Source organism: Sarcophilus harrisii, chromosome 1 (assembly GCF_902635505.1).
Source record: "Sarcophilus harrisii chromosome 1, mSarHar1.11, whole genome shotgun sequence".
NCBI lineage: Eukaryota > Metazoa > Chordata > Mammalia > Dasyuromorphia > Dasyuridae > Sarcophilus > Sarcophilus harrisii.
The window spans coordinates 672,302,314-672,329,892 of NC_045426.1; the positions used below are offsets into that span (position 1 = coordinate 672,302,314).

The 27,579-nt window shown below is 37.8% G+C and overlaps 1 protein-coding gene across 2 annotated transcripts; it reads left to right on the forward strand.

Annotated features, from left to right (window-relative positions):
* Nucleotides 1–393: 393 nt before the first annotated feature.
* Nucleotides 394–27,521, forward strand: MARCHF2 (membrane associated ring-CH-type finger 2). Of its 2 annotated transcripts, XM_031948306.1 has the most exons (6): nucleotides 401–616; nucleotides 2,151–2,289; nucleotides 4,872–5,100; nucleotides 13,677–13,872; nucleotides 22,089–22,298; nucleotides 26,806–27,521. In XM_031948306.1, exons 3-6 carry the CDS (start codon nucleotides 4,925–4,927, stop codon nucleotides 26,962–26,964), a joined length of 741 nt encoding a protein of 246 aa, XP_031804166.1. In that variant the 5' UTR covers nucleotides 401–616; nucleotides 2,151–2,289; nucleotides 4,872–4,924; the 3' UTR covers nucleotides 26,965–27,521. The 2 variants fall into 2 exon arrangements, with proteins under 2 accessions (XP_031804167.1, XP_031804166.1); XM_031948307.1 differs by lacking the exon at nucleotides 22,089–22,298 and having other exon boundaries at nucleotides 394–616.
* The last annotated feature ends 58 nt before the right edge of the window (nucleotides 27,522–27,579 follow it).

The following is a 27,579-nucleotide window of genomic DNA, read 5'->3' on the forward strand; positions in this document are numbered from 1 at the left end:
CCCTTTAAAGCGCTATAGAAAAGCTAGCTGCAGACATCAGGAGGCTTAGGCCAGCTGGGGGAAATTGGTCAGTAGACACGCTTAGGAGGTCCCGAGAATGTAATTCCAACGAGGTTATACGTCCCAAGTAGCGGACCAATCTCTCGGACAGATTTCTAACGGGCAGGCTTCGAGGACTGCTCCAGCGCCTACTCCAGGCCTTTGGGGGCCTGCGCGTGCGGTCTGCCCCTATCTGCAGTTGCTCCGAGATTTCCCGGACCTGGGAGTGGAGTCTCGTGCGCGGGGCGGAGCCACCATCGGCCGGCTGGAGCATTCGAAGCAGACGCAATCCGTGACGCCAGCCTAGGCTCCGCCTCCTAGGCATTTTTTTTTCTGAGCATCTATTGGCTCGCGTCGCGCTAGTGACCTGTCTCCATTGGTCGCGGGAGCTGTCACTGGGGGCAGAGGAAAGAACAGGGCCTGGACGGCGGACCGTGGTTCTGCGGGGCTGGCCACGGAGCCGTGACCGCACTGGAGCTGACGGGACGGGACGGGCCGGGGCCGCCGCCGCCGCCGCCGCCGTGCTGAGTGGAGCCCTGGGCGGTACGGCTTGTCCCGGCCCGGCCCGCGGGACCAGGTAGGGCCGGGGTCATCAAACTCAGCTGTCAAGGGACTAGAGCCGCTGCTCTTGCGCGGCGGCGACCCCGGGCGGGCCTGACCGAAGCCGGGGCGCTCTCTGACGGGAGCGGGGCCAGGCCTGACCCAAGCAGGGGTGGTGGCTGACCGGCGCAGGGGGCCAGGGCAGGACCCGGCCTAACCAGAGCCGGGTGGTGGCTACGAGGAGCGGGCCGGTTGGGGGCGGTGACTGACCGGAATCTGGACCGGGCGGGGCGGAGACCTCCTGACTTTGGCTCCAAGTCCGACCAGCGGTGTCCGATGTGGTGCCTCCGCCCCTTGACAAGCAGTCTCCCGCCCTCAGCATGGTGACAGACAAGTCGTGCCCTTCCTCCCTCACCCCACTGAGGAAGTGACCCCTTGACCTCCTCCCTTTTGCGACCGGGACCTGTATAATAGGGTTCCCCCTCCCTGTGGCGATGCCAAGACCTGGGGTGTCCGCTCTTTACCCATGCCCTGCCCACGTCTGTGTCCCACCTCTCCTTTCAGTTGCTGGCACCGACAGTGTGTCCTGCCCCTCTGCCCACCCCACTCCAATTTGTGGTCTGCCCTGCCCAGGGCCACCCGCACGCCAAGTCCGCGACCTGCCGTCCTCCCTCGGCCCCTAGGCCTTGACCTAACTGTGGCCCCCTCCAGCACACACCTACCTTGCCCCGATCTAAAGCGCGATGATCTGCAGTTCCACCTCCTACCTCTCAGTGCCAACGTTTCAAATACTTTCTCCTCCATAGTAGGTGCTTCGTGCCAAGTTCGTTGTCAGCACCCTTCCCTGACCGAGATCTTCCCTCACAAGCAAGGCCTCCCACTCTCCTAGCCCCCATCCTCCAGGGTGAAGGAAGGAGACTGAAAGCTAAAAGATTTATTTTAATTTGGAAAGAGGTTTACATTGGCAGCTACAGAACCCACTCGAACATTTTTATTAATGACTCAATTTAAGGCACAGATTGCATGATTTTTATCAAATTTAGAGGTGACACAAAGTTGGAAGAGATAGCTATTAATTGGATGAGAGTTGAAATCTAACAAGCTCAATTGCCTGAAGTTTAACAAAATGAAGTTAGCTTGAGATAAACATAGCCTTTAGGATTTTAAAAAAATCAGTTTTATAGGTGTATAATACAAAGGTACAGTTCAAATGAAAAAGGATGGAGGACTCCCAGGTCAACATGAGACATGGGGGGTTTGGCAACCAAAAAAGGCCTACTTTGATTAAGTAATCAATTTCCTAATCATTGGAAATTCATCTATTAAATGCCCTAGCATATTGTGCTCTAGATGCCACATTTTAATTTTTTTTTAATGCATTGATGCATTTTGTTTACAAAACAAGTGCTTAATACAGAAACCCTCTTGCAAAAGGTTTTTTCCTTGCAAAAAAAAATTCTTTAGGGTTATCACTTCTCAATAAACTGACATTTAGCTAGCACTTTAAAGTTTGCAAAAATACTTTATATATAATCAAAGTAGGAAATACATATATTATTTTTATTTTACAGATGAAGAAACTTAAACTCAGTGATTAAATGACTTGCCCGTGGCCAGACAGCTCGTGTCAGAAGTGGGATATGAATCCAAGTCTTTGTGATTTGAAGTCTAGCACTTTATCCACATGGCTTCAATGAACAAAAAGAAGGGGTGCGTTCTTTAATTCTGGCAAGATGGTACTAACAATTGTTGCATTTAACCAGTGTTGTTGCCTTTCCACATTAGCTTTATTTACATTGTTGCAGTCACTTTGTATGTTCTTTTGACTGCCTTCAGTCAGTTATTTTTTCTTAAGTTTATCCGTTTCTTTGACTTCTTATTAATAATTCCTTATGCCACAGTAATATTATATTGCATTCATTTGCCATTATTTGTTCAGTTCCTTCCCAATTGCTGATGGATAATACATTTTTAAAAGGATTGCATCCAAAGGAAGGAAACCAAGTTTTCAAAGGATCTAGAAGGCATGTACCCATTAATGCGTGCATTTAACAAACATTTATTGATTCCCTGTTAGGTGCAAAATGTACAGAGCAAGGATAATCTCAGAAACCGTAGACGCCTCATCTTATTAATGGAAATAGATCAAAAGCATAGCTCTCCTTGAGAAGCCATACAGCAAGCTTTTTTTTTTTTCCGGATGATCTCAGCTTTTCTGTCTTCTCTCTTACTCCTTCCATTAAAGATTTTCTTTTTCTACTGTTTTTCTTTTCTTCCCTCTTATTTGCCTGCTGCTTTCCATTTTGAAGCATGGCATCTAACACCTTGTTCCATATAAGATCATGAAGAATATATGCAAGAAGCTAAACAAAACCGATGAATAAAAATGCAGGTTTTCCAGCCTGATAGGAGTTTTAGAGATTACCCAGCCCAACTTTCTCCTCCTCTTCTTCCTCCTTCATTCTCCTTCTCTTCTCCTTCCTTCCTTCCTTTCCTTCCCCTCCTCCTTTTCCTCTTCTTCTTCCTCCTCCTCCTCCTTCTTTTATAGTTTATAGATGACAAAATTTGAATCTCAAGAGAGATTAACTTGTTTGAGGTCACATGGTGAAATGTCAAGCTTCCACCACAATCCATATCTGGATTTCAATTTAGTAAACATTGAGGGACTCAATTGTGTATTCTGAGGGTTAGGTTAGGATTGACAAAGGGATATATCGCATTATCCCTGCCCTCACTTTGGATAATCTGTTTAGAGCTATCCTGGGGAAACAATTACATATTAACATTTTTGACAAGTTAAATATAATCTAATGACAGGGTAAATGATCCACTTATTTACTTTTTTCTGAGGTAGTTGGGGTTAAGTGATTTACCCAGGGTCAGGAAGTGGTAAGTGTCTGAGATTATATTTGAATTCAGATCCTCCTGACTTCATGGGTGGTACTCTATCCACTTGGGCTACCTAGCTGCCCCTGTACCACCTAGGTGCCTCTAACCCATTTATTTAAATATTCTCACAAACATCCACAGACAGAGCACTATTTCATCTGACAATAGGCCCAGACCTGGTACACATCCAGAGTGCCCAGGAATTCTGGAAGACTTCTATTCTGTAGGTATCTACTCTGACCCTGGACTATATATATATACACCAAACAGGTTTAAGAATAGAGAGAACTATGATAGAATTGATTTGTTTACTTGGTAGATTTCGTTTACTTAAATCCACTGAGTGTTTTACCCTTTGCTTTGTCTTTGTCCCTAAGCTTTTCCTAGGCTCTCAGATAATGTTGTGATCTGCTTACCCTGAAGCCTAGATTAACCTGTTTTGTGGGCTGATGAGTGCTCTTAATTACACTCAAAATATTGACAGACTCTGGGGAAGAACACATTAAGTACAGAGTCAATCCTTGCTTAGGGTATCTCTGGATTAAGGTATATGTAGTCTAGACTTGCATGGTTTGATCTAGGTCCTGTTCTCCTATAAACACAGTGAGCAGTTTTGGTGAAATCGGGAATTGCAGCTTTTTTTTTTTTTTTCCTGACTTGTAGAAGTCTTTGCTGATGCTAGAAACAGGATTATACATTTGATGCTTTATTTCTAAGAATTAGATCAAAACACCAAAGTGTGTGATGGAAACCAAATGGTTTTTTGAAAATTCAGTGCTTCTTGAAAGTATAGGGCCCCCCAAAGGTTAAAGGGGACACAATTTACCTCTATATTGCCTTATGCCAGTTAGAGTGTGGGAATTGAAATCAGAATTCCCGTTTACGTGTCCTGGCTTAAATGCTTGCTAGTGGTGTGATATTAGGCAACTTACTTGCCTTTCTTGAGCTTCAGTTCATTCGTCTAAGAGGGATAATGCCTATCTCATGAGCTTTGAGGAAAGGGTTTTGTAAATCACAAAGACATATATAAATGTGAATAGTTATGAATATTATTGGTGTTGGTGTATAATCTGACTAAATTGTAGGAAATTTCCTGGTAGTTATGTACTATGTATTAATAATATTATGTACTACAAATTTCCTATGCAACCTTGGACCATATAAATATAAAGGTATAGAACTAGATATCTAAATTCCTTTCTAACTGAACCTGGGACCTATATTTTGAAAGGAAAGGAAAAATTTGGAAAACTTTTTGAAATAAATCTCCAGATTATAGCTATTTGGTTTGGGGTGGTAGTGGTGATTGAAGGCCCAGAAGAATTCATAATAACTAAAGAGCAATAAACTACAGAGAAGTTAGCTCCTTTGTAGGACTTCAGCTCCAGCTGGTTTCTTTGCAGGCTTTTGTGATCATGGAACCCCAATTGTGAAGGCCTATGCGTCCCTTGTTGCCATGACGACAGGCGACTGCTGTCATCTCCCTGGTTCACTGTGTGACTGTACTGGAAACACGGCCTTCTCTAAGATCGTGGCTGACCCGGACCTTGGGCATCCGCAATATGTGACCCAGGTAACAGCCAAGGATGGCCGGCTTCTCTCAACTGTCATCAAAGCCTTAGGCACACAAAGGTAAAACTCCCCCTCCCCTCCAGTTATGTCTGGAAGCAGGTGACCCAGCCTTTTGAGTCTGCAAAAGTATCTTGGGAGTTTATCCAAAAGTATTTCTTCCTTATGACTCAGAAGAGGATTTAGATTCATCATTATCATCTTCATCCAATAACAGGATAAGGCAGTAATTGTCAATTCTGACTTGCAACCTCCAAGGTTCTTTTTAAAATTATTTTGTGGTATTATCAAAAATCAAGGATTGTAACTGTTTATCTGAGCGAACTTTAACTAAAAAAACCACCCCTCTTTCCATGCAACAATGCACTTTTGAGAAGGAGTAGGAAATTGGCATGTTGTAAAAATCAAGATCAAAAACTCCTTAGGAAATTTTATTCCCTTAGGGCCATAAATGACTGATCATTTTCTTTCTCTAGCTTATCATACTAAACGATACAGTGAATTAATTGGGTGATGAATATAATGGATGTTTATGTTCTTTTGTAATTTGCATCTTGCATTTCTCTATTTCTGATTTTCATAAATATCTTCTCATCCATCTCAAAAAAATAAAACCTATCTAAGTTCTAGAAATGACAGACCACACTGATATTCAATAAAGTATTCTGAAGTATAAAATTAATCAGATATCTGGGTATTAGCACATCAGTCTAATAAGGTTTTCTCATATTCTACTGGGAAATTGGTGAGCCCGTTTGCAATAGGTGAAGCCCTTTTAATATGCTATGGTCTGGCTGTCTTAATTACTAGTGTTAGAAGAGACCTTTATTCCTCCTTGCTTTTACTTTTTTTTTTTTTTCCAATGAACAAAAATTCATCTTCCTCTACTTCCCCTCACTAAAAAAGAAAGTACACATGGTCAAGATGTAGTCAAGTAAAACAAGTTCCAAAGAAAGTTGGTGTCTTAAAAAAAATGCCTCCAGTATCCTGAGACCATTATGTCACTGCCACTGTTAAGCATGCAGACACCATATTTCTTTCCTGCTCTGTTGGGATCATGGTTGGTCATTCTGTTGATCAGTTTTTAAATCTTTGATAGTTGATTTTCAGTATTATTTTATTTGTGAGTTGGGATTGTGAATAGTCTTTGCTTTTGAATAAGACTACATCCAAACCATCCCAGGTAGAAGTATTACATAGAAATATAATGTTCAGATTAATTTACTGCCCTTCTGACCCGGTTATGTGATACATGAAACGTGTTATGTTCTAGGTACCATATTTTAGTAAGGCCGTTAACAAGTTGGAGTACAACTAGAGAAAGGTGAGAGAAAGGATGGAAAAAAAAAATCTCACGAGGATCAGTTAAAATAACTAGGAATGTTTAGCTCTGAGAAAGTAAAGCCTAGCTGTGGATGGTGCAGGATGATCATTATCTTCAAATTTCTGAAGGGTTTTCATATGGAAAAGAAGCAGACTTTTTAAGTGCTCTCCAAGACAGCAGAATTAAATAAACCAATGGGAGTAAATTACAGGGAATCAGATTTCAGTTCAATATTAGGAAAAACTTCCTAACAACTAGAGCTGTTTGGGGGGAAAGGGGGAAGGGAGCAGAGAAAGAAGAAAAAAAAGGAATTACTGCATTGTGAGTGTGTAGTTTCTCTTATGCTAAAGATATTCAAGTAAAGGCTGGATAAATATCCATCATGGATGTTGTAGAGGATTTATATATTGTGTAGAGTATTGAATTACATCACCTTTATGCCATTTCTAATACTAAGATTCTGTCATTCAGAAGATAATCTTAATCATGTTTTGAAAATTTCAGGAGAAATACTATAAGCTCCCCTGAATATTATAGTATTTTGACTATGCTCATTGGCTTGGAAAATTTTCCTTTATTTCCAACCTATGTCTTTCTTGATGCAATATAAAACCTGTTTCCTCTTATTCTATGTTTAGGGTTTTTGGTAAAGAGGGAAGAAGGGGTTGTGGGAAACACGGTAAACAAGTCTTTGACATTCAAAAAAATAGTCCCTGAGCAGAAAGTAACAATTAAGTTAACTGATGAGATGAATACTTAAAGATCCCATCTGACTTGTGATTGGCATGTTTGCCAACAAGAAGTAAAGGAATATTCCAAGTAGTTGACGATGGCCATCATAAAAATTATTTCATAAGTTTAGACTTTTTGGAGAATTGATGGAAGAGTTGTTTCTTATAACATTTTTATATTATTTTGCCACATGGTGTTACCTCACTGATTCAATCTATGAATGAAGTGCTTAACTCAGAATATAAAATGTTACAATCCATTTATAAATATTTACTAAGCACATACTAGTTGCTCAGCCCAGTGCAAGATACTGGAGGGCTTGAGAAGGTTGCATATTTGCATAAGATATATGCGCTATTAGAAAAGAGGAAATGTACATGAAGAAGTATAAGACAGCATATGATAAGGGCCCAAAAGAACTATAATAAAAATATTGTAGGAGCTCAGAGAAGGAATAGATCACTTTCAAATGAGATAAGTGACATCATTGTGGGATAACATCAGACACTTAGATGCTATGTGACCCTGGGCAAGTCACTTAATTCTATTTACCTCAATTTCCTCATCTGTAAAATGAGCTGAAGAAGGAAATGACAAACTACTCCAGTATCTTTGCCAAGAAAACATCAAATGGGGTCACAAAGATTTGGACATGATTGAATAACAGGATGCTTTTTGTCTGGGGCTTAAAGATTCACCTAAAATAGTTATTTGCTTTTTTTTTTTTTTTTTTTTTTTTTTTACCAACTTCTTATCATCGTGAAAATTAATTCTAAACCATTACTTATTTTATCCTTTCAAGTCAAAAGAAAGCAGACAAAAGTAAAGTAGGATTTTGGTAGTTTTGCCTTGTTTCTATTATCTATTAACATTTAGCTCTTTCCTTCTAGTTTTTCCAGAATTGTTCAAAAATCCTTTTGTTATTTGCTTCACAAGGATTAGCAAAAGCTGGGCTTTAGGTTTTTAAAAATGCTTTTATAGTATCACAAATTTTTTTTTTTAGTATTCCTTGATTAAATGCCACTATTAAATTAAATTAAAATTAAATGCCTCTTTTGTGTATGAGCTCACTGAATAAATCTGTACAGTCATATAGGTCTGTTTAGAAGTCTTTTCCTTTCTTCCTCAGGAAGATTTTCGATTGTCATTAGAATTTTGTTCTTGAGAGTCTCTTGCTTCTTTCTCTTTAGTATTTTTTCTTCTAGAGTCCTTGGCCAGGGGATCATCCTTATCTTTTTTGTGAGCTCTTTTTTTTGTTTTGTTTTTGTGTATATATATATATCTCGGGCTCTGCAAGGTACTTATCATGAATCTTTTTTCCCAGGTTATCATCACATATTTCATCAATCAGTTCTTTATCATTATGAATTAATTCCAAAGTAGTAGTTCCCCTTCAAGTAGTCATTTATAGAATTTATTAGGGATATGGATAAAAGTAGGAAACTGAAAATAAAGGTATAGTACTATGAAGATCCTGAAGAAAGCATTGGTTAGAAACTCAGTGTAAGGGGGTCTAATCTTCAGTTTGATTTTTAAAACAATTAGGCCAGATCTGTACTGAATTCTAATTCAATAACCTATTATTGAGTATACATGTAATATACTGTGCTAGGTGCTATGGAGATTACAAAAATGAGAAGGAACACAATCCAGGGCTGCAAAGAATTTATTGTAGTCTGTTTTGTAAGAGAGACAAGTTCACAAGTGATTTTAATGCATTTAAAATTACAATCTGTGGTGTTCTCTTCTTTTTTATAATATATGATCGTTCTCTGTGAGCAGGTTTCTTGGGGAGGTTTTCTGGAGGCAGCCTTAGTTTCAGTTCAAAGTAATAATCACTTCAAACGCAGCCAGCTGATAAAATCCAAAAGTTTATTTTCTCCTTCCGAGTCTTATCTCTTTCCTTGGGCCTGGTTAGCTTTCTTAGAGGTCTCTTTCCCTCCTTGGTTCCAAGAGCTCTTGCAGCTTGTCTTTTGCCACCTCCAGCTTCTGCCTCTAGCTCAACTCCGATTCAATCTCCTCCACTGACTGATTGACTGACTGACTGAAGCTCTAAGAGCTTCTTATATATGATCTCTTAAAGGTGTGAACCCAAAGGTTGACTCCTCCTCTGAGAATGGGATTATGAGAGATGTGAATTCACAAAATTACAAAGTTTTGTGTATCTCCCGTACTTGTGAACTCCAATGTGTGAGCCATTATGTGAATTCTCAAAGGTGTAAACTCAAGTATTGTTTCTACCAATACTAGTGACTTAACACCTTGTAAGGATTTGCTCTGTGTGAACCAATAAGCATTGTATCAATTCCATTGAGTTAACACTAGGATTCTAACAATAATCTACATAGGATGGAGTGCTATGAGGATTCAGAATAGAGAGAACATTTAAGATGTGGACTGAGGGAAGGTACCACAGACAAGGTAGCATTTGAGGTTGGCTTTGAGGAATGGGAAGCATTTTGATAGGTACTAACATTTGAGATTTTCTCTTAGTTGTTTTCATTTTAAATTTATTTTTCAATTAACAAACATTTGTTTTCTCTCTCTTTTCCACCTTCTTTTTTAATGGTTTGAACAACAAAATTGTAACAAACATGCATACTCAAACCAAACAAATTCGGACATTGTTCATATCTTTAACATACCTATATCATTCTGCATCTTGAATCTCTTTGTTGGGTTGAAGCATATTTTATTATTGGTTCTTTGGAATCATGGGTTGGTTCTTATAGTGATCAGAGTATTCTTATCTTTCAGTTGTTTATCTTCACAGTCTTGTTATTGTATAAAGTTTTGTCTTTGATGCATCAGTTCATACACATCTTCTTGGGTTTCTCTGCAGCCATTCTTTTCATAATTTCTAATGACACAATAGTATCCTATTTTATTCATAAACCATAATTTGTTCAGTTATTCTTTGGTTGATGAATCCTTCCTTAATTTCCAGGTCTTTGCTACTCCCCCTAAAAAATACCCCAAAACTGCTTTAAATATTTTTTTTTCCATGTAGTTCTTTTTTCCTTTTTCTTTGGTTACATTTTGCTCTCTTTGAGTTACAAACCTAAAAATGGCATCCCTGGGTCAAAGGATATGTCAATATCCTTTTAATGATATATTGGGCATAACTCTAAATTGCTTTCTAGAATGGATGGACCAAATCACAACTCTAACAAGTACATTAATGTATGTGTTTTCCAGCAGTCCCTTTAACATTTGTCATTTTCTTTTTTTAATTTTCTCTGCTAATCTGATAAGACTAAGGGGAAACCTCAGAGTTGCTTTGATTGTTATTTCTATTAGTGATTCTGAACATTTTCTATATACATAGCAGTTGATACTTTAGAAGTCTGAAGAACTCTAATAAACAGAATAATTAACCATGATTCCACAGTCCTCATGATATGATAAAATATGCTAGCTATCTCCTGACCAAATAAATCATGGAGTATAGAAACATGTTTCTTTCAAATATAGTCAATGAGAAAATTTCTTTTTCTTGATTAAACATGTTTGAAATGTTTGTTTTTCTTCCTCAATGGGTGGAAGGATGGAAATTCAGGAGAGAAGGAAGATTTTCATTAGTGGGGGAGGCCCTAATTTTAAAAAGCATATGGTTGCTGGTAGCTTTGATTTCTTCCTTTGAGAACTGATTGGCTGAGAACCTTCACTGTTGTAGACCAAAATGACATCACTATGTTAAAATCAAGTTAAGTTAGTGTGTGTCTAATTGTGGCTGATCAGACCAATTCAAGCTTGGCATGCTCTGCCATAGGTCAGACAAAAAGAGCCTCTATGAACACTTGGAGTGGATTGTCTTGTAATGTCTAGGCTAGCTTTCTGAAGATCTTCCGGAAGGGCCTTGGTCTCAGCAGGATAGACACCACGAAAATGGACAAGAATAGAATCCAAAGTCTTTATTGTCTCTTACACAGTCTGTGTCTGTCGTAGTCTGACCCAGTCTCATCCAGCAGTCTGACAGTCTGCCAATCTCAACCAGTCTCCTCCTGAGTCTGACTTTGTCCCCAGTTTAAATACCTTATTATAATTATATTGTAACAGTATACTATACTGAATATGTGTGAATTAGAGAATCATTACATCATCGTGCTAAGTACTAACTATATATGTGAACTAGAGAACCATTATATCATCAATTCCACTGAATTAACACCTTGTGCTCATTTGAACAATGTGGCTAGCCCAACAGAGTTGCACTCTCTGCAGTAGAGTTTGAATGCTGGGTAGTTTAGTAGTTTGATAAAGGACCTCAGAGATGATCAGAATCTTCCTAAGACAATGGAATTCAAATGGAAGCGATTCAGTTTCCTGGAATGGCACTGATCCAGATTTCACAGGCATGCAACAATGAGGTCAGCATAAGAGTTCTATAGACTTTCAGTTTGATAGGAAAAACATAGCATTAAAGTCAGCTACTGCACTGATGGTAAATTCTTCAACTTGAAAAGGCTATAAGTCAAAACAAAAGTACAGCCTTCTGAAGCTGAGATGCAACAAAGTATGGATACTGCTTGTGATAATTTTGACCTAACTCCACCAAAAAAAAAAAAAAAGATTTTCCATTAGCTAGCACCACATCATCCATATGTAGAACCATCAGTTACAACAAATGGTGAAGTTTTGAATGCTATGAATAAGGTCACTTACCTTGGCAGAATACTTTCCAGGGATATACATTAATAATGAGAACTACTTTACTTATTAATGTGTTTTTTACCTTCAGATGAGTAATGGCTCTTATTCTTATGAATTTGAATATATGCTTTATCTATCTTGCAAATGAGGCCTTAATTGGAGAAACAAGCTGCAAAAATTTTTCCCTTAGCTATTTTTTCCATTTCATTGTAGCTATGTTGGTTTTATTTTATGTGAAAATTAAAGTAGATTTTTTAAAAGATACATTTTTTTTAAAAGCATGTTATCCCATGGGAAATCACATACAAAATTATTTATGGAACTACTATTCTTTTTTTTTTTTTTAATTTAATAGCCTTTAATTTACAGGATATATACATGGGTAACTTTACAGCATTAACAATTGCCAAACCTCTTGTTCCAATTTTTCACCCTCTTACCCCCCCCCCACCCCCTCCCCTAAATGGCAGGATGACCAGTAGATGTTAAATATATTAAAATATAACTTAGATACACAATAAGTATACATGACCAAAACATTATTTTGCTGTACAAAAAGAATCAGACTCTGAATTATTGTACAATTAGCTTGTGAAGGAAATCAAAGATGCAGGTGTGCATAAATATAGGGACTGGGAATTCAATGTAATGGTTTTTAGTCATCTCCCAGAGTTCTTTTTCTGGGTATAGCTAGGAACTACTATTCTTTATACCATTTTCCCCACTTTCCTCATATGTTCCCTTTAAAAAAGCCTCTCCCCCAAAAAAATCATGGTTAAAAATCTCCAGAGAAAAAGAATGATCATTGTTTTTCTTGAAAGGTCATATGCACAATCACTTATCTATTGCTATCTAAAGTCCTGTATATTATAATTGTCCCCTATGTAGAAAACAAAACAAAAAATTTTTAATTTAAAAATTGTTTTAAAATTTTTCTTCTTATCAGGGTAATGTGCTATAGTGCAAAGAATGCAAGATTTAAAGTCAGCAGAAAGGAGTTCAAATCTCCAGCTCTATGATTTACTACCTGTGTTTCCCTGTGCAAGTCACCTCTCTTGGCCTTGGTTTCTCACTATAAAATGATAAGACGACTTTTCTTCATCAGAGGTCTTTCACTTTTTTGTGATGTTAACCCCTTTGGTGGTCTGGTGAAATTAATGGACCTCTTCAACAAGTAATGTTTTAAAATTAATAAAATAAAATATAGAATTACAAAGAAAACCAACTATAATGAAAAACTATTATAAAGAAAAAAATTTTTTAAACCCAAGTATACAGATTACAGGTTAAGAAACTCAGTTCTAAATTTATGATTCTAAGAGGTGGGAGGATGAGACTAGAGAGGTTCTCAATGACTTTTTTCTTCAAGTTGTATTCCAGCTACTTTTTTCTACTATCAAATGAATAGACACCAAAATATCTGATTATGGATCATTTTCTGGAGTGAAGAAAGCAGTAAAAGGTGCTCTTGCTGTAGGAGTCAAACCTGAGTTCTAGTCTTGCTCTACCACTAATTTTCTTTGTGATCTTGGGCAAGATACTTACTTTCATTGGACTTTAGCTTCCCTGTCATTACTTCTATCTACTGATAGATATAATTTGGTTTTCAGTGCTTGAGAATTTGCAATTGCTTGTTCTCCTGACACTGTGTTCTAGTCTAGCTACATGTCACCACCTACTCAGTTTATCACACTGCTCATAGGATTCTATATCAAAGGCAGGAAACCACAGATCAAGCCTGTCTAGAGTCCTTATTAATCTATTCTGGAAGGATAATGCCATACTTTTAAGATGATAGTAGTGATGGTAACTAACATTTCTACAGAACTTTACAATTTAAAACCACATTCCTCATGAGAACCCCACAATTGGGAGAAAAGTGCACTCAGTTCTAAGCCTTTGTGATGATGTGTTTTGTTTTTGTCCTTAGTGATGGACCCATCTGCCGAATTTGCCATGAAGGATCCAGTGGGGAGGTGCTGTTGTCACCTTGTGATTGCACAGGCACACTGGGTACTGTGCACAAGAGCTGCCTGGAGAAATGGCTTTCTTCCTCCAACACTAGCTACTGTGAGCTGTGCCACACAGAATTTGTGGTGGAGAGGCGTCCCCGGCCCTTCACAGAGGTACTGTCCTCGACCAGCAAGGGTTTTTCCTTTTTACTGTCTGAGACAAGACAGATAATGAAAAAATAGAGATCCCTTGACAGCCTTTTCTTGGAAAAAAGAAAATCTAAGGGCTCACTCTAGTTACTTTGGTGAACACTGAGGTCAGTGGCCTATTACCAGATATTCTTAACACTGGAGATTCTGAACTATTTCAATATCTGTCCCCACACTTGAAGATTTCCTAGGGAAAAATTTATTCATTCAGCATTCAGTAGACAGGCATTGATTGTCTGCTAGATGCTACATACAAGAATAAATAAAACAGAATCTTTCTTCTCAAGAAATTCACATTTATTTATTTATTTTTGACACACACTGCTTTATGGATTATGTTGGGAGAGAAAAATTAGAGCAAAAGGGAGAAATCATGGGAGAAAAAAAAACTCAGAAAAAAGAAGTGAACATAGTATATGTTGATTTACATTCAGTTTCCTTAGTTCTTTTTCTGGATGCGGATAACATTTTCTATACAAAGTGTATTGGGATTATAGTGGATCACTGAACCAGTGAGAAGAACCAAATCTTTCATAATTGATCATCACACATCCAAAGAATTCACAATTAAAAAATGATTATAGTATCAGAGTTAAAGGAGAATAGGAAACTATGACTCAGAAAAATGGAGTTGTTCAAAGTAGCACAGGTAATAAGTGGCAGAACAAAGACTGGAATGTAAATTTCTTGATTCTAGTTCCCGTGCCCCTTCTACACCAGATTTCTTTCCAAAGGAAATAAAATAAAAATTAAATTATAATAAATATACTATAGAAGCATATAGTATTTTGAGTTAAGAGGAAGGAAACAGCATTTCCAACTGATAGATTCAGACAGTAAGCATTTATTTATTATCCGCTAGGCACAGTGCTAAGTGCTAAAGATAAAATGAAAGGCAAAAAATAGCCTTGACCTCAAGGAGTTTATAATCTAATAGGGGAAGACAACTATGTATAAACGACTACATACCCAAATAATAGGACATAATTAATAGAGAGAATTAACTGGAATAAAAGAGGTTAGGGAAAACTTTTTGGAGAAGGTAGGACTTAAATTTTAAGGAAGCCAGAGAGGTTAGTAATCAGAGGAGAGAGAGCATTCCAGCACAAGAGACAGCTAGAGAAAATAGTTGGAACTCAGAAATGGGATATATTGTTCATGGAACTGGCAAGAGGCTACTGTCACTGGATTGAAGGGTATATGGAGACGAGGTGGTATGGGATGTAAGAAGATAGTAAAGAGGAAGAGGAGGCAGATTGTAAAGTGCTTTAAATGCCAAATAAGAAATAAAGTCCTGGAGAATAAAAGGAACCTGTAGAGTTTATTGAATTGGGGGGAGGAGGGTTAGACCTGTGCGTGAGGAAAACTTACTTTGGTAGCTGAGTAAAGGATAGGTTGGAGTAAGGAGATAGTTGGGGCAGACAGATCTACAAGCAGGTAATATGACAGTAATCCAGGTGTGTGGTGATTAAGTCCAGGGTGCTGGCAGTATCAGAGGTATAATGGGAATATTGAGAGATGTTGTAAAGCTGAAATCAATAGATCTTGGCACCATATTGGATATGAGAGGTTACAGTGGAGCGTCAAAGATGATACACAGTTTGTTAGCTTAGAGGATTGGTAGAAGAGGGACTGGGTTCCCTTGATACTAATAGGGGAGCATATAGGGAGAGAGAAAACGTTTTGGACATAGTTTCAGATGTCTACTTGACATCCAATTTGAGATGTCTAAAAGATAGAGATACAAGACTGGTGGTCAACAGAAAGGCTGAGGCTGAACAGATAGATTTGAGAATCATCAGAGAAAATCAAAGAGGAGATCATTAAAAACATGGAAGCTGATTTGATCACATGTGAAGTAGCATAGAAGGAGAAGAGGATTTTGGCAGAGCCCTGGAGGGTGTCTACAATTAGTAAGAGTAATACAGAACCTGACATGGAGTGATCAGATAGGTAGGAGGACAACCTGGGAAAGAGGGATGGACAGTGTCAGAGGTCAAGAAAAATGATAACTGAGAAAAGGCCATTGGGTTTGGCAACCAAGTGATCATGAAGTAACTTTGGGGGGGTGAGGGTGATGATATCAGATGCTGGATTGTAAAGAGTTAAGAAGAGAGTAAGAGGAGAGAAAGTGGAAGCCCCTATTGTAGGTGGCCTTCTCAAGAAACTTAGCCATAAATAGCAAAGACATAGAGGACATAGCAGGAAAGGGAGGATCAAGTGAGCTGTATTTTGAGGATAGAGAAGACAAGGGCACGTCTGTCCGCATTAGGGAAGAAACCTGTAGCCATAGATGGAAGATAAGTAGGAAAATAACAATGATAGAAGGAGCTATCTCTGCTGGAGAAGATGGAATGGAATGGCATCATTGATGCAGGTAGAGGCATTTACCACTATCTACACAAGACTTGTGGAAGACTTCACAGAAGTAGTAGTATTTGAGGTAGACCTTCAAAGATGTCAAGATGTCAACAGGCTGAATGTTCCAGACATAAGGGACAGTATGAACAAAAGGCATGGGAGTGAAGAAAAAAAACAGAATGTATTCAGAGAACAGTGATTTGGGAGATATTGGATTGTACTTCATTAGAAGTCTGGAAGCCAAACTTAGTTGTCTACTTGTTAGATACATTGTAAATCAGCTTCTTATTGAGATACTGATTTAGATTAGATATCTTTTAGAATGATTTTCTAAATCTGACCACCTCTGATCCTGTGATTAGAGTATTTTGGCTGGAGCATAAAGTAAAATGAAGGGAATTATTCTTAAGAAAAGAGTGGAGGAAATTAGGATAATACCAATTTGTGAAGTGACAAGTTGTAGAAATGTATGAGATCTTTGGCTTCCAGATCAAATTTCAGGGTTCTCAATCCTGGATACTTACCAAGGGAAAGTGTTTATTTGAGAAAATAAAACCAATCTTTAAAAAAATAAAAAAATAGTAGGGGAAGCTAGGTGGTGCAGTGGATAGAGCACCAGCCCTGAAATCAGGAGGACCTGAGTTCAAATCTGCCCTCAGACATTTAATACTTCCTGGCTTGTGACCCTAGGCAAGTCACTTATCCCTAATTGCCTCAGCAGCAAAAAAAAAAAAAAAAATTAGTATTTTACTTTTCCAAATACATGCAGAAATAGTTTTCAACATTCACCTTTGCAAAATTTTTCTCCCTCTTTTCTCCTATCCCCTCCCCAAAACAGCAAGCAATTCAGTAGAGATTAAACATATGCAATTCTGCCAAAACTTATTTCCATATTCATTATGTTATGTGAGAAAAAATCAGATCAAAGGGGGGGAGAAACATGAAAAAGAATAAAACAAGCAAAACAACAAAAAAGGTAAAAATACTATGCTTTGACCACTTCAATATCCATAGTTCTCTCTCTAGATGCAGATGACTCTCTTCATCAGAAGTCTATTGGAATTGCCTTAAAATGCCTCATTGTTGAAAAAAGCCAAGTTCCTCATAGTTGATCATTGCATAATCTTGTTTCTGTATACAACTGCATACAAAGTTCTCCTGGTTTTGTTCACTTCACTTAGCATCAGTTCTTGAAAGTTTTTCCAGAAAAGCCAGTCTTTCAGATGACTGCCACTATTTGGTACTGATTGAAAACAGATTGAATCCCAGGGGAGATTCTATAACCTTGGCTATATGCTATGAAGTCATGGGCTCTGAGTAAGTTAACTACATGCCAGATCTCCCAGAAAATCTGGTTATTAACTTGGGCAAATTGTGTCTAGTCCTTAGCTGACTTTGAAGTAAATTATTTCTATCAACTGATAGACACAAGTGCCAGTTCAATTGCCCATGAAGTATTAGAAAAATGTTGATAGGCACTGAGAAAGGACAAAAGGATCTAATGTTCTAGATGTTTGTTCACCAGAATCACCACCCTTTTTTCACAGCTGTTAGGGCTGATTGGAGATAAGACATAACCAGACATGTTGAACTTGTGGTATAGGGGGCAGATAATTAAACCTCCCCAAAGGCTAGGTAGGAAGAAAGGATGAATTGATATTAGGTACCATCCATCTTTATCATTTAACCAAACTATTATGCATCTTTGTTTCTGTTTGGTGTCTTTGGAGACATGAATCCATGGATATATGGTTACTCGCCTTAGAATAGAAGCTGCAAGAAGGTGAGTCTCTCATTTGATGATAACCTTTAATTTAGTGATTTAGTTCCATACCTTCTCCATACATTTATCTTATTTTATCCCTATAAGTTTCCTGTGAGGCAGGTAATATGATTATTACTCTATCTTATAATGAGGAATCTAAGAGTCCACTCAAGTGACTTGTCCATGGTCACATAATTAGCAAGTAGTTCAATTCTACTTTAAACTGAGGTTTCTGTCCTGTGATCTTTCCTCTATGTTAGTATCCAAATTTCTGCTGTGTCCCTTATTCTTCTTTCTTTCATTTCCCACTTTCTGATAAAGTGTTCTCTTAGGTAGAGTGAGTTACATGACAGCATTTTGTATAGCTTCTTGAATTTTTCTAAAGAGCTCATTTCGGGTCAAAGGATATAGACAAACAATTTTCAGATGAAGAAATTCAAGCCATTTCTAGTCACATGAAAAAATGCTGTCAATCACTATTGAATAGAGAAATACAATTTAAGACAACTTGGAGGTACCTCTAAGACTGACTAAGATGACAGGAAAAGATAATGATAAATGCTGGAGGGAATGTAGAAAAACTGGGACAAAGATACATTGTTGGTGGAGTTGTGAACAGATCCAACCATTCTGGAGAGCAATTTGAAACTATGCCCAAAAGGCTATAATACTGTGCAGACCCTTTGATTCAGCAGTGTCTCTAGTGGGTTTATATTCCAAAGAGATCAAAAAGGAGGGAAAGGGACCCACATGTGCAAAAATGTTTGTAGCAGCCCCTTTTGTAGTGGCAAGGAACTGGCAACTGAGTATGGAGTTGGAGAATGACTGAATAAGTTATGGTATATGGATGTTATGGAATATTATTGTTCTATAAGAAATGATCAGCAGGATGATTTCAGAGAGCCCTGGAGAAATATGCTAAGTGAAATGAGCAGAACCAAGAGAACATCATACACAGTAACAACAAGATTATGTGATGATCAACTCTGATGGATGAGGCTCTTTTCAACAATGAGGTGATTCAGGCCAATTCCAATAGATTTATGATGAAAAGAGCCATCTACACCCAAAGAGAGGATTGTGGGAACTGAGTGTGGACCACAACATAGCATTTTCACCTTTTTTTGTTGTTTGCTTGGGGTTTTTCTTTCTCGTTTTTTCCCTTTTTGCTCTAATTTTTCTTGTGTAGCATGATAATTGTGGAAATAGGTATGGAAGAATTGCACATGTTTTAGATAATCCAGCATATATTGGATTACTTGCTATCTAGGAGAAGGGGTGGGGAAGGGAGAAAAATTTGGAACACAACGTTTTGCAAGGGTCAGTGTTGAAAACTATCTTTGCATGCATTTTGAAAATAAAAAAGGTTTTTTTTTTTTTTTAAAGCTCATTTCTAATTTCTTTCAATCAGAAGTTCTCAAAATCTGATCTAAAAATCCTGAGGGGTCCCTGAGACTCTTTCAGGAGGTCATAATAATACTAAGATATCATTTACCTCTTAAAACACTTCCATTTTAGACTCTAGATGCACATACCTTTGTGAGGCACTATTTTCTTCATATATTTCAACCAAAACTATATATTATAACAGATGGAATATAGAAGTAGATATGACAATCCAGCTATCCTCTTGAGCCATTTATTAGAGATTTGCAAAAAATATGCAAAAGAATGCCACTCTTGTATTTGTTGTTTTTTTTTTGTTTAAAAATATTTTTTCATAAAAATGTCATTTACATTAACATGTAATGATTTATTACATTAATATATACAACATTGATAAATTATTTTTAATGTGTAAGTTTTAATTTTTTTATATGGCAACTATGAATAGATAAAACCCACATTAAGATTCTTTACAAACCTCAATTTTTAAAAGTGTAAAAGGGACCTGAGATCAAAAAATTTAAGAACTGCTACTCTAATCTTTCAACCCTTAAAAGGGTTATGTAGGCCTTTTATGTAGGCCCTACCTCCCTAGGTACTTTAAATTATTAATGAGATTTGAAAATAGGGCGAGCAAATATAATAAGGATGACAATATTACCTAAACTAATCTATTTATTTAGCGCTATACCAATCAGACTCCCAAAAAACTATTTTAATGACCTAGAAAAAATAACAACAAAGTTCATATGGAAAAACAAAAGGTCAAGAATTTCAAGGGAATTAATGAAAAAAAAATCAAATGATGGTGGCTTAGCTGTACCAGATCTAAAATTATATTATAGAGCAGCAGTTACCAAAACTATTTGGTATTGGCTAAGGAATAGATTAGTTGATCAGTGGAATAGATTAGGTTCAAGGGATAAAACAGTCAACAAATATAGCAACCTAATCTTTGACAAACCCAAAGATCCCAGCTTTTGGGATAAGAACTTACTGTTTGATAAAAATTGCTGGGAAAATTGGAAACTAATATGGCAGAAACTAGGCATTGATCCATACTTAACACCATACACCAAGATAAGGTCAAAATGGGCTCATGACCTAGGCATAAAGAATGAAATTATTAATAAATTAGAGGAACATAGGATAGTTTACCTCTCAGACCTGTGGAAGGGAAGGTCTTTATGACCAAAGCAGAACTAGAGATCATTACTGATCACAAAATAGAAAATTTCGATTATACCAAACTGAAAAGTTTTTGTACAAACAAAACTAATGCAGACAAGATTAGAAGGGAAGCAATAAACTGGGAAAATATTTTTACAGTCAAAGGTTCTGATAAAGGCCTCATTTCCAAATATATAGAGAATTAACTCTAATTTATAAAAATCAAGCCATTCTCCAATTGAAAAATGGTCAAAGGATATGAACAGACAATTCTCAGATGAAGAAATTGAAACTATTTCTAGTCATATGAAAAGATGCTCCAAGTCATTATTAATCAGAGAAATGCAAATTAAGACAACTCTAAGATACCACTACACACCTGTCAGATTGGCTAAGATGACAGGAAAAATAATGATGATTGTTGGAGGGATGTGGGAAAACTGGGACATTGATTCATTGTTGGTGGAGTTGTGAACGAATCCAACCATTTTGGAGAGTAGTTTGGATCTATGCTCAAAAGTTATCAAACTGTGCATACCCTTTGATCCAGCAGTGTGATTATATCCCAAAGAGATTATAAAGAAGGAAAGGGACCTGTATGTTCACGAATGTTTGTGGCAGCCCTTTTTGTAGTGGCTAGAAACTGGAAACTGAATGGATGTCCATCAGTTGGAGAATGGCTGAATAAATTGTGGTATATGAAAATTATGGAATATTACTGTTCTGTAAGAAATGACCAACAGGATGATTTCAGAAAGGCCTGAGAGACTTACACGAACTGATGCTGAGTGAAATGAGCAGGACCAGGAGATCATTATATACTTCTACAACAATACTAGATGATGACCAGTTCTGATGGATCAGGCCATCCTCAGCAACGAGATCAACCAAATCATTTCTAATGGAGCAGTAATGAACTGAACTAGCTATACCCAGAAAAAGAACTCTGGGAGATGACTAAAAACCATTACATTGAATTCCCAATCCCTATAGTTATGCACACCTGCATTTTTGATTTCCTTCACAAGCTAATTGTACAATAATTCAGAGTCTGACTCTTTTTGTACAGCAAAATAATGTTTTGGTCATGTATACTTATTGTGTATCTAAGTTATATTTTAATATATTTTAACATCTACTGGTCATCCTGACATTTAGGGGAGGGGGGGGGCAAGAGGTGAAAAATTGGAACAAGAGGTTTGGCAATTGTTAATGCTGTAAAGTTACCTATGTATATATCCTGTAAATAAAAGGCTATTAAATTAAAAAAAAAAAATAATGGTACAGTATTACCATTATACAGATTACACAGAAGTCTCTATTAAATATAATTCTTGTTTATAATGCCAAAAAAAAAAAAAAAGAGATTTGAAAATAGATTTATGCCAGATAAATATTAGGTTTTATTACTTGGGGGTAGAGGAGGGGAAGAGAGGGGACACAAGGGGAGAGAGATGTTTCTTTTCTTAGAAGTTTATAACTTTTCATTTATTGTTAGTGGCTGAAGGACCCTGGGCCCAGGAATGAGAAGAGGACCCTTTTCTGTGACATGGTGTGTTTCCTGTTCATCACACCCCTCGCAGCTATCTCAGGCTGGCTTTGCCTTCGAGGGGCCCAGGATCACCTACAGTTTAACAGCAGGCTGGAAGCAGTGGGACTTATTGCTCTCACGTTAGCACTTTTTACTATCTACATCCTTTGGACATTGGTGAGTCAGCAGAGCCAGCTGCCCCTCGATAGTTTCCAAAAGGACACTTTCTTTAGGCTGGCCAATAAAACTAGAAATCCATTCTTGAGTACCAAGTTTCCTTTCCTCTATTTTGCATTGTGAGTATATGGGCATTCCCCACAAACCGAAATTTACTTAGTTTCTGACCCATACTTAGTTATCGGCAAAAATGTGAATATAATACCTCCTTTTTTTGAGGTTGTAATGACTGGAACAGACATTGAGTAGCCTAATGGTTCAGAGTCCCCTAAACGGTCTGTAGGTTGGTCCTAAAAGTAAATAAAATTAATATGCAGTGAAAATTATATTTTAAATTTTCTAGCATTTTAACATTTTGAATAATTTAGCCACAGACATTTGAGCATAGGGCAGTGGAAGGGAGGGTTCAATTTGAAGCCAAAAGACTGTTAAAATCCACTTCTACTTACTTGATGTGTGAATTTCTGAGTCTTCAGTCTTCTCTTTTGTGCAATGAAAGCCTGGATTGAATAGCCTCTAAGGCCTTTCATCCTTAAATCTGTGATCTATGATAATCTCAGGTTCTTCCAGGTCAGATTTTTATGGAGTGATAACAACTGGTCTTCTGTAGAAACCATTTGTTATGTTTATCTCACTTGAGCGCATGAATACCTTAGAAATGGAAGATCATAAGTCTTCTCATCTCTGTTTGAAAGATGAGACTGAACCTCATGAAAGCTAAAAAATTTGCCTAGGGTCATGGAGGGGCCACTTGTGTCCCCCACCTTCTGGACCCTGTACGAGCAGCTTTTTCCATGTTCTTCTGCAGCTGCCTGAGGAAATGTGAGGAAGGCAGATTCACTCAACAGTCACAGGATATTGGAGCTGGAGGGATTTTTGATTGTCTAGTCCAGTTCTGCAATATACAGCTGAGAATGCTTGAGGTTCAGGATATTGAGTGATCTGCCTAGTATAAAGAACAGCAGCTCTAGGAGGGGAGCCTCAATCTTCTGGTGTTTACTTTAGTGGCTGTTCCACTTTTCTGAATAAGGGGGACATTTGACTTGTTCATTTTCCTGATAAAGTATGAGTGTCTCTACTCACATACCTAGCCAGTGGCAGAAATAAAGCTCACACTTGAGTCTCAACTATCATAAAGAAATGCTTTTTTCCATTACATTAAGTATCTCACTGCTTCTAGGGCCTTTGTTTCCTGTAAATAACATTACAAGACACAAGGGAAATCTTATGACAATCAAAAGTCCATCCAACATAACTACTTAAAATGGCTTAGTAGGAGGAAGGTACATTTGGGATTCAGATGACAGAGCTTGTCTGCCTATTCTCAAAAGCTGGCATCTTCCAGGCTTGGTGATCTTACCATACCTTTAACATAAGAGCCAAATACTCCGAATTCTGCTAAGGAAGTAGATCAGGAACATGAATTTTCTATAAATTCCTGGATGAGGTTGATGTTGGATCATGGATTAGAGCAGGGGTTACGGCCTGCAGGCCAGATGTGGCAGCTGAGGACGATTATCCCCCTCACCCAGGGCTATGAAGTTTCTTTATTTAAAGGCCCACAAAACAAAGTTTTTGTTCTTACTATAGTCTGGCCCTCCAACAGTCTGAGGGACAGTGAATTGGCCCCCTATTTAAAAAGTTTGAGGACCCCTGGATTAGAGGGATGGAGACAAAGGATGTAAGAGTAAGATCTGTGAAACACTTTCCAGTTTAATTTCTGTGACTACATTGGCTTACAGAGTTTTTTCCACATGGGACAAAAAATTCTTCTTTCTAGATTACAGGATGTTCTTGGTATGTAGAGGATAAGAAATCATGAAGGCCCTTTATGTATCATCCTATCTCAATAGAAGTCAGACCATCCTAATCTTTGAATGGCCTTTGGAGCTCTTAGTATCTTAAGAAAACTAAAAAGTGTTATTGTTTATTACAGTTTTATAACCATATCTCAAAATTGGCCAGACTGCAATGTTATGAGCATACTTTGTCTATGTATAGGCACCATAAACATCAGCTGAGCTGGATGTGTGTGTTTTTGAACTCTGGTTTCATGCAACTTAAACGTGTTGCTGGTCATGTACTGGGCTGGGATCTAATTTGCCTTTACCTCTATCCTTATCTGCCACCTTCTTGGATCAGAAGCAGTGAAACTCTAGATTGTAGCTGTGTTTTCCAGGAGTGACACAGAGTGATGAAATCAGCTGGCTTTTAAAAAATATTCCCAGGCTATAAATTGATATTTATCTTGAGTAAAGGCTGCTTAAAAGTATAGATTCTGTCCAGCATAGGTAATACTTTTCTGTTTATATTTAGGTGTTTTGGACTCAATACTGTAATTTTTATCAGCATAAGAAATTCCTTTTATGGAAACTCTCCATTGATAAAAGTCAGGAACTCATATTACTTAGGGATGTTGGAAGCTTACATGCCTTCCCCATGGCCACAGCGCTAGAATGTATCAGAGACAAAAATTAACCCAAATTTGCCTGACTCCAAGCCTGGTTACATATTCACTTGCTGTACTATCTCTTTGAGAGAGATTCACAGAAGTCTAGAATGTGAGAGCTGGCAAGAATTTTTCTAATTCATTCCCCCCATTTTCAAGTGAGTTGTTTAATAGTGTTTATGAGAAGAACTGCACATACATCTACCACCTCTGCCTTCTTCCCCTCCCCCCCACCTCCCTGGAAACAATTGAATTGGTTAACTCAATTCAGTTAATTAAGCATTTATTAAATACCTGCTATGTATAAGGCAAAATAAAATTACAAATAGTGCCTGTTCCTTAGGAGTTAGTTCATACTATTAGTAAATTCAAGATAATTAGAGGAGGTATTGGAGGGGCAGGTTATTTGCACTATCAGCTAGGATGATCAATCAAGTAATTTGTCTTTCAATTTCAAGACAAGATTCTTTGTGTAAGCATGCAAAGAGCTCTCTGTATGGGCTTGGACTTGAAAGGAAACCTTTGTCTTTCCTAGGATACACTAACTTAGCACTTACCATCTTTTAGGAATACTTTTAACACCCTGTTATTTACAAGACCCTTGTATTGTAGCCCTATAGTATGCATGTCGCTATTAGCATATCAGAATTTTCCCCCCAAAATATTCTCTCTTCTTATATGGAGAAAGCTTATAGAACTCTATGCTTAGCTTTATGTTTACTATGGAAATATTAAGAGGTGGATGAGGACCCTATACTTTGGCTCCCTATTCTTACCAACCTAATATTTGATATTGCTACTTGTAGTGTTCCCGTTGGTTTTCTGGAGGTCTCTGGACCAGCCTTCCTTTCAGCCTAGTAATTACCATGAGACTAGCCAGGTGTTAAAGTCCAAATTCTTTATTGTCTCCTTGCCTGGAGACTGGGCTAGCTTGGTCTCAGTGGAGGAAATGCAGGACAGGCCAGCCACTATTGTAGTGTGAGATGGAGTGAATCTGTCTGGCTAAGTTTGTCCCAGCTTATATGCTCTGTTACAATTACATTATCATAGGTGTGAATCTTGTAAAATAGGTGTCAATCCTGTAGAACTATATTAAGTACTAAGTACATGTAATGAACTAGAGAACTATTAATCACCATGCTAAACTAGATAACCATTGTCTTATCAATTCCACTGACTTAACACCTTGTAAGTTTCAAGTATAGAGTTCTGGCCCATAACAGCTACTCTGGCTAAAACTATCCTGGTGTAATATCTCTTTATCTAATGTAACCTTTCCTCTTTCTTTCTCTTTGCTCAATGTAAAAACCTTCACTTGGTTTAAAAATAATTAGTGTGCAAGTACAGGATGAGAAGGAATAGGTGTCTAGACAAGTTTCTTGAAAAAGAATTGAGAGTTTTGGTGGACTATCAGTCAACACTTTGACATGACAGACAATTAAGGTTATGTATCCTATGCTTAAGAGAAGGATGACATCCAGAAATAAGATGGCAATTTCGCTGTATTTTGCCCTGGTCACCTCAGTTTTAGAAAAGATACTACTATTTAGCAGGAACAGATAAAAGGAAAGAAAACAGGATAATTAATTGGTGACCATGCCATACAAGAATCAATTGGAGGAACTCTAAAAATTTTTAGCATGGAAGAGAAAAGCATTATAGGGGGACAGGAACAGCTAGCTGCCTTCAAGACTATCATGTGGAAGAAGAATTGGGTACCAATAAATACCCTGATACTAGGAGTAACAGATAGAAGTTGCAAAGGGGGTAGATTTAGGCTCAATGAAAGAAAAAAACTTCATCATAATGTAGTTAAAAAGTAAAATACACCTTTTAAGAGATACTCAGCTCCCTCTCACTTGTCTTTGAGGCAAGATTGTATGTCCACTTCTTTGGGCAGTTACAGAGGGATTCCTGTACAGGTCTAGTTTGGAACATTTGACCACTAAATTTCCTTTCCACTGTTGAGATGCTGTGTGATTCATTATCAGGATTCCCTCTGAGTCTGAGAAGAAAAGAACCCTGAACTGTGCATGGTCTCTCTTTCTTGTTCCCTAGGTTTCATTCCGCTACCACTGCCAGCTGTATTCAGAGTGGAGAAGAACTAATCAAAAAGTTCGCTTAATGATTCTGGACTCTGAAAGCTGTAAGATGGCCCAGCATTCACTACTATCAGCCATGCTCCTCAAGAAAACAGCAGAAGAAACTACTGTGTGAGTGCCCTGGATCTGGTAGCCCTTGGGAGAAGAGGGTCAATCCTGATTCACCATAATTCAGAGAGAAGTTCAGCCCTAAAGGAATCAACTGGCATATTGGGACTTTAGAGGAAGAAGGAAAGCTGAACACTCTGTCAGGCGGCCCAGGATCTCGAGGATATGGTTCAGAAGGCTTAATTAACTCTTTGAGGAAGGACACAACTGGCTCCTTCACCCAAATGTGGGATGACTTTGTTACAATATACACTAAGTGGAGTATATTCTATATATGTACATATTTTTCAATTTCCTTGCATAAAATTTCTGTATATTATGTTGACAGACTTGGTTTTAAGCTTCAGTACTGAAGCTGGCAACTTGATCTCATCTGAGGTTAATTACATGCCTTGTTCTGGAGTCACTCAAAGACAATTCATGTTTCACAATGCCTTTGCCCTAGGAGTTTGCTAAGCTCTTGGGAGGCTATCTTCATATATGCACTTTTATTTTATGGTGTCATACTTTATAAAAGTTTCTGTGTTTTACAAATCACCCTGAAGGAATAAAATGAGCTCTTAATGAACATAATGGACTTAGCAATGATTTGTTTCTGAAAGTGCCTTAAACCCAAGTGCTT

Coding starts and splice junctions, on each gene's coding strand:
- MARCHF2 (XM_031948306.1), top strand. CDS start 4,925: ATGACGACAGGCGACTGCTGTCATCTCCCTGGTTCACTGTGTGACTGT. Junction 5,101..13,676: donor AAAGCCTTAGGCACACAAAG/GTAAAACTCCCC, acceptor TTTTGTCCTTAG/TGATGGACCCATCTGCCGAA. Junction 22,299..26,805: donor TCTACATCCTTTGGACATTG/GTGAGTCAGCAG, acceptor CTTGTTCCCTAG/GTTTCATTCCGCTACCACTG.